Below are 8117 nucleotides of genomic sequence, written 5' to 3' on the forward strand. Positions count from 1 at the left end.
AGCAGGACACTCCTGGACGGTGCCAGCGCCGCAGGCCCCGCGGTCACCCGCTGTGCAGCCCAGCACTGAGCCAACAGAGGCCTCAGAGAGCTCATCAGCAGGAGGAACTCTCTCAGGAAGGGGCTAAGGCTTTCCAGACTCACCTTTTCTGCGAGTGCTTCCTCCAGCGTGGTCAGGGCAGTGTCAGTGTTTGTGGTGTCAGCCTGTAAGGATTTCACTCGATCCTTCAAGCTGCTCATTTGCTTCTCCTTGTCTCTCAACTGTTCCTGAAGATTTTCAATCTTAAAGAAAAGGAGTAAATATTAAGATAAGAGCAAGAAAACCCATCCAAAATCATCTCAGGAGTATATTAAATAATGAAAATTATTCTAATAGCAAAGGAAGCAGGAAAGGATCTAGTTCTTATAATCCTGCATCAAAAACATCAAGCAACACAACCAAAACAATCAAATTACAACAAGGAATCAGCAACCTTTCCAACAACCAGGAAGGAATTCAGAGCAAGAAAGTATCAACAGTATTACAAGAACAACATAAAGACAGGCTATTATTCCTCATTTCCAAGGGTGTTGGGCATGATGGGACTGAAGGCTGAAGAACACATTAGCAAAGAGAAAGGAAAAAAGCTGAGAAAAACATTACTGCATACGTAAGATAAAAAAGGCACTTGATAATTAACAAGTTGTGAAGAAATATTATTTTAAGTATTTCCTTTGGTACTGTGATATTTTTTAGTGTACTGGCATGGTGTATGTTCATCTTCCATGGTGCCTTGCTAGGCAATGGACTGTCAGAAAGTGCCATTCCCTGGGGAGAAAACGTATCAGCCTTGTTTTCTGTGGGTGTAGAGCTTGCTAGGCGATGGACTGTCAGAAAGTGCCACTCCCTGGGGAGAAAACATATCAGCCTTGTTTTCTGTGGGTGTAGAATTTGATCAGTTCATGGTTTCTGAACATATCTTTTGATACACTGAGAAGACCTAATGCTGAATCCCTCGTATACACACACACACATCCAAGGAACAGACACATTATGCCCAGGATAACCTGTCGAAAACAACTTTATCAACAAAGGAGTAAACTGCATACAGATTTCTCAGCTGATTCTTTTCTGTGTTGTTCTGACAAGTTCTTCTTGCATCAGTAAATGTGTATCATAAACTGGTGAATGACACGTGGCAGGTAAGCTACCCATCTCCAAAACACTCCTAGCAAGATCTTCCTTCAAAGGCACATGTAACAAATAATGCAACAAGACAACCACAAAGGCTATCTGGTCCAGGATTTCTAGTGCTGAATGAAAGCATGAACTAGCCTTTTTGTCTCACCTGCTGACCAGTAGCTCTGGAAATATAGCAACTATGTCCAGGTTTTACACTCCAGCCTTGGCAAAACTGAGTTGCTATGACTGCAGAGCAAAAGGTTATGTAGACACATCAACTACTACTTTCCTGTCTCTATTAAACTTACACCTGGAACACAGCACAACATGGGGATTGGAACTAGATGATGGCTAAGGTTGCTTTTGCTCTATGACAGTTTTAGATAATGGTCTAGATCTGCAATGATATCCATAAAAGATTTTGCAGGAGACAAAGTCACAAACCACGGCAGGTGTGGTACAAGTGGAAGCTTGAATAAAGAACTAATTCACAGAAATGCTTGGGAATGTTCTGTATAACCCATGGCCATGGGAGGAGTGTTCTGGCCTGAGACTCTTTATAACTCTTTTTTTTTATTTCTCTTAAGCAGGCACATGCAAACTTTCAATTCATCTTTGCACACAACCTATATATTACTGCTAGCAGAAGAACTAAGTTTTTTGTTGCTAAGGAATGGACTGAAATTTGGTTTGGTTTACCTTTGCCAATAGTTTCTATTAGGAAAAACAAGTATTAGGCCTCCAAGTTATGCTCAAAAATAAATTTGGTCACAACACAAACGGCATTACAAAACAAAATTAAAGAGCACTAAAAAACCATAACCAAAGGCACATCATGTGGGTCAGATATAAGGCTAAGAATTGAAAATTCCCTCTTTATACACTCCTATCTATTGTTTGATGCCTTGTTACCACATACTGCCACTGCTGAGCATTCACTCTGAGGCATTGGCATACACTGCTGAGCCCAGTGAGGAGCTCCAGGAGGAGCCTCCTGGCTGTGCCTGCAGAGCTGTCCTGGTGCCCACGCTGTGGCTGCTGGGGAGGGAAGAGCCCCAGGAGCAGTGTCAGCTGTCCAGACAGGCTGACCCTTCAGCCAGACGACCCACAAAACACACTGCAAAGACTGAGCTATTCTTAGACTCCTGTTTACTTCTGGAGGAGAATCGCCAAAGGCTCTGACTGGCTGAGGAGAGGACAGTGCAGGGATGTTCTGTTGAGAGCAAACCACACACGAGAGGCAGCTAAATAATTCAGCTTCAGCATCTGTGAAGCTGCTTCCCAAGGCAGCAACTGCAAGTTCCCCTTTGCAACTGCCCCTCAACAGCAATGCAGCGTGTGCAGAGCAGGAACCTGTCTGTTCTTTCAGCCTGTCTGGAGTAATCGATGCCAGGGCTGTTCCCATCCAGGGAACAGTAGGTATGCTGAAAGGTTCTAAGTCATACTAATATCGAGGCACTACTAAAAACCCTCTGTACCTACAGCTGTGGTTTGGCAGGGTCAGAAAACAGAGTCCTCAATGAAGGGCATGACCCTTAAACTACAGAAAACCGAATCTGGCAAAACAGGTCAAAATGGAAATATTTGTATAATAATGGATGCAAAATTTCCTTAAGAAATTGCTATCAACAACAAATGAATTGCCTTAATTCCATTTTTCTCCCAAATCTGCAATACCGTAACAAATAATAATTTTATGTTCTCCACAATGATATGATCTGAAGAAGAAAGCAAAGAATAGTCTACACTTGTCCATGTAGTTAATGAATCAAGAATTCTGCTCTTATGCCCTTGTAAGTACTTTGAAAATCCTTTTAAAAAAGGAATATATAATACAACTCCCTGACAGGAGGTTGGAGTCAGGTGGGGGTTGGTCTCTTCTCCCAGGCAACCAGCAGCAGGACAAGAGGGCACAGACTCAAGCTCTGCCAGGGGAGGGTTAGGTTGGATATTAGGAAGAGATTTTTTCCAGAGAGAGTGCTCAGGCACTGGAATGTGCTGCCCAGGGAGGTGGTGGATTCACCATCCCTGGAGGTTTTCAAGATCAGACTGGATGTGGCACTTGGTGTCATGGTCTAATAATGATTGTAGGGTTGGACTCGATGATCTTTGAGGTCTCTTCCAACCAGGTTGATTCTATGATTCTATGATCATATTTGTCTTTAAAACCCTTTATTCCTACCCAACAACAACTGAAAAATACAAGATTTTGAACAAATTTTCAACTAACAGATGAAGATAAAACAGGCAACCAAAATAAAGACTTCCTTTTCTCCCCAACAAAAGATGAAATAAACCTCAATAAAATCTCCAAGTCCTCTGGCAAACATAAAGGGACAAGGATTGAATGAACCTTGTTTAATCCTGAAATACTCAGAAGATGATAAATTACCTCTGAAATGTTCTAACCTAAGGAATAGATATATTACTGTACCATCTTTCTGAAAAGGAAAACTAAATAAATTATCCAGTTAATATTACCTATCTTTATTCTTGCCAAGTATACTGACTTTGCAGGGTACAGAGAGCAACCTACGGCCAAGTTAGCAGCACTAAGCTGAGTGTAAAGGTACACATACCCACACTGGAATCATCTGCTCTGCACACCGATTTTCTCATTGATAATGACTTACTGAAATATTTTTTCCAACACTGCCAGTTGTCAGGAAATATCATGTTTTAACCCGGGTAATTTATTCTTAGTTGTGTGGAACTAATTATTTTGCCTTCCAGCCCTGAAGCACAAGAGCAGAGGCAAGAGAAGCTTCCTCTGGCATTCTGTTCCAAAGGCAAGGAAGCATTCTGCTTCCAGCAAATCCTGACCTCACTGAAAACCCCAAGCAAATGCAAATGAAAAACAGCCCGAGGATTTAAAGAGACACATCCCGTTAAATATCCATCAAGATGCCCAAATTCTAAGTTAGAGGTTACTAGCAGATCCTTTGCATCATGCTTCAACCAAGAAATTTTTCTGTGGAGTTAGTGTCCACCCTAGGGTATGTGGAAATTGAACACTAGAAAACAATTTCTGTTGTATGAGTGATTGCTGAATTAGAAATAATGAAGTGTGTTTGTGAACTGATCATTAAATCTCTTCCTCCCTCCCCCCTTGTGTTACTGGAAAAGAACCTTTCTCATCCTCGAAATATTTCATCAAACATCAACACTTTACAATGATAACTTTGACAGCACCTGTAACAGAATTAACTGCATCTACCTTCCACCTCCATCTGTCAATTTGCTTCTTGCTACTCTGTTTAACTTGGAAAAGGAATAAAGTGGTAAAAGCCCTTTAACTTCCTTCATTCTGAGACAATAGAAGAAAAAGGAAACAACCCTCTTAGAAGTATGAAGATCCAATAATGTTCGGGAACATTTAAAAAATGCAAAAAATCTTATTTGAAATTCAAAATTTTTTTCAGCTCAAGAGAAGTTCACTGTATTTCCCACTGCTTGTGTGTACCTCCAATCTGCAGTAACCAGCCATGCTACTGAGCCACATACAATTCTTTCACTCTTCTTCTTTCTAGCCAAAGGTGAAAATGCCTTTGCTTATACTCTGCACTTGAGTTCCCCAGAGCAGCTCCACTAAGAGGTGGTGTGATCTGTAACTTCATCATAACACAAACTGAGTATACAGAAGGCAATCAGGTGAACATTCAATAGTATTCTTTCATTGTACTACAGGAGCAGATGTACAAGAGAATCTCAGGGCTCTGTTGAGTCTCCCATTTATGTGATCCGAGCCTTCCTCTGCTGGAAGCAGCACTGTAAAAGTGTATTAATAACCATGTGGGTTGAGAAGTTTTATGTTCTATTCCTGTGGTACAGCCATCCAAACAAACAAAAACTTCACATAAGCTGTGACTTTTCCAAACAGTCCTTGTTTTTGTAAAGGCACTATTGGTCACACCAGCTCCAGGGTCAATGACCACAAGGAGATGGTGGATTCTCACCCATCACAGCCAGAAGTGATTCTGTACATATCAGCAATATTAACCTGAGGACAAAAAAAAGCATTTTTGGAAGGGAGAGTAAGCAGGTATATGATGATAGAACAGCTACAGCTGTCTAGTTGGAGACATGACACTCCTTTCAATGTAAGAATACTAATATCATGATAAAAATTTGAGAGCCTAGAGTCACACTTGAATTGTTAAAATCCCACAGTATCTGAGAGGCTGAGAAAGATGTGCTTGCATCAAAATCAAGCTGACACTAGTTCAAACAGACATGATCACATAAAAAACACCAGTAAACAATTACTGTTTTGGAGAAAGGGTAAGGTATTAATGAGAGATCACTTTAAGTCCCAAGAGACTGCCCAAGACAGCTGTACTACTGGATTTGTAAATATTACTGTATTTCTGAAAGTCCTTTTTTGGCCACCACAGTGAAGTCTATCAGCAGGTATTACTGGTGAGTTTTCCAAGATTAAGCTCCAGTTTTATCAATGCCACACTGAAACCCTCACCATTCTAACCATCTGTCTACTGCAAACCTTCCCAAAGTACCACCAGAACAGTCCTGCATGAACTGCAAACATCTACACCTAATTCAGCATTAACCAATTCTCTGTGTGTCTGTCACATGAGTGAATACCATCAACATGACTGTATTGAATCACTAGGCTGCAAGTAATGTTCTTCCTATTCATTTCAAAGCTTAGATTCCCAAGACTAGCAACAATGTGCAAGGGGGTGAAGCTTTAGGCACACCACGTCTTCCTGCAAGGGTGAGATTTTGAAGTTGTTTTAAAGTCCAGGATAGATCAAAACAACTTCCCTTTTTTCAGTAAGTGCAGGTCAGAGTTTCTTCCAAAGCTCTTTTTGCTTTACAGTCCAACCAACTGACTATGTGACAATATGGTCACACAGTTATCAATATCTGGAGATTCTTGCTCTTGAATCATGCTAAAAACCATCTTCAAGCAGTTTGTCTATCAATTAAGTGTGTAAAATTTATTAAGCGTGAGTAAATTAAAACCACTATGAAATGCAAGATAATAGTGGTTCTCCCTCATCCAGAAGGTCTGTGTTTACACCCATCCTCTGCCTGTCTCTGCTGGAAGGTGTGCAAACCCTTCACCATGCAGAGGAGCATCCTGAACATGTTGTTCTGGGACAAGAGGACCTTAGTTTCTTCCAGTAACACCATTCCATACTGACCAGTTTTCTTATCCTTTGGGTAAGTAAACATATATTCATAGACACTTCCCCCTGGGTAAGTGCAATCACAGGCACTATTCACACCCCTGTCCCTTGTGACAGTCCTAATGGCTGGATGAATACTGTGCAGAGACTCAGTCACAAGGCTGCCTAGCCTAGTGGACTCAGAATTCACTCCTGAATCCAGGAAATTATTGATTTAAAATGAAAAATTACTCCGTCCTTGTTCTAGTCAAGATGCCTGAGTTGGCCAAGGCAATCACTAATGTCTGTTCCAGGCACAGCTCAAACCCCCAGGGGCAGAACGAGCCTGGTGACCGAAGCTCTGGAAACTCTGGTCTTGCAGCCCAGAGAGCCATGAAAAGCTTTGTGAGAGAGACTGATGTCAGCAGCCTCAGAAATGGCACACACCCTTTGCTTTTCCTGCCTCTTCAATCACAGGGAACTCTGGATTTGTCTTGCATGACAGTGAATGCACCAACAAAGCTTATTAGCTTGATCTTGCCAGAAAAATGATACGTTTAATTTATAATGAAGGCAAGAGGCCCCACAGTTGGCTGTTTTCCCAGATCCCTTCAAGAAAGCAGAATTTGTCAGTCCCTCTACCTATGAGTAATGTTCCATCTTGCCAGTCAAGAGGTTATCTCGAGACACAAGAAGGACATACTATTAAAATGACTGCTCCTCTTGGAGGGATACTTAGAAATGGTTCCTTCTGGATACGACAGATCTGCTGAGCTGTGGTTTCAGCCCCCTGGAATGCTGGAGCATAGAGAATACCAGAAACTCCAGTGGAGCTCTCTTGTAGCTTAGCTATCACTATCAATCTTAGATGGCACTAGGACAGCAGTGTGCATCAGTTTGAACCCTCTCTTACACAGCTGCAGCAGCTGAACTAACATTGTTAACACCATGGTCCTGTTTTCTTTCTTTGTCTGAGCCTACCTATTAACAAGGAGGAGTAGATATTCACTACTTCAGAAAAAAAATCTCTTACTTTTGTTACTAGAGTCAACAGGCAGGATTCTTAACAGCATCAACAGAAATCAAGAGAATGTTCCTGACATTATTAGATCTTAAAACAAGAAACTGGCTTGCTATCCTTCACACACATCAAACAACATTTGGCTTTTTAGAAGTATATCACCATACATCTGAGAATATAGGTAAATATGCTACATATAACCTGGATGTTTTTCTTTGTGTTGTGGGACCACAAAATGCTCCAAGCAAAACAATAAAAAGGGAATATGAAAATAAAGCAGTACATTCTCCACTTACAAATTCTACATTCTAACCCAGGCAGGCATAAAAACTTATTCTGAATGCAGGAGGTTCCTCTACCATTGCTGCTGCAGTGGTAGCCCTAACTGTGCACGAAAAATTACTGTAATAGCATAATATTTGTTATGTGTAAAATCAATGCTTCAAATTTAACTTATGCCTCCTTCACTAGTTTAGATATCCCTACTTCTAAACAATCTTCAAGTGCATGTTCAGCACCTCTGAGCAGTTTACTCACAGAATTCACTGCTGTGAAATAGAAGTTGTTCTTACACAATCCTATTCCAAAGCTGCCTGGACATGGTCCTGGGCAACTGGCTGGGCAGCCCTGCTCGAGCAGGAGGGATGACAAGATGCCCTCCAGGGGTATCTTCCAACCTCAACCATTCCATGATTCTGTGAAGACAATCTGTCATAAACCCATAAATGCATTGAGCAAAGACCCCTAGGAATGTGAAGTCTCATACTTCCTCTATTGATGTTCAACACAAAAAACATCTTACA

General features: G+C 41.3%; 1 protein-coding gene across 1 annotated transcript in view; it reads right to left on the reverse strand.

Moving 5' to 3' along the window:
* Positions 1-143: 143 nt before the first annotated feature.
* Positions 144-8117, reverse strand: part of LOC103802725 (ELKS/Rab6-interacting/CAST family member 1) — a gene marked incomplete at both ends in the record, with an annotated part of 38720 nt that continues 30746 nt past the window's right edge. Inside the window, one exon of the mRNA XM_009075246.1 lies at positions 144-281. Within this exon, the coding sequence (XP_009073494.1) occupies positions 144-281 (138 nt within the window). The remainder of the gene's footprint in view (positions 282-8117) is intronic.

This window comes from Acanthisitta chloris, unplaced genomic scaffold (genome assembly GCF_000695815.1).
Source record: "Acanthisitta chloris isolate BGI_N310 unplaced genomic scaffold, ASM69581v1 scaffold7215, whole genome shotgun sequence".
In the NCBI taxonomy this organism is placed as follows: Eukaryota; Metazoa; Chordata; class Aves; order Passeriformes; family Acanthisittidae; genus Acanthisitta; species Acanthisitta chloris.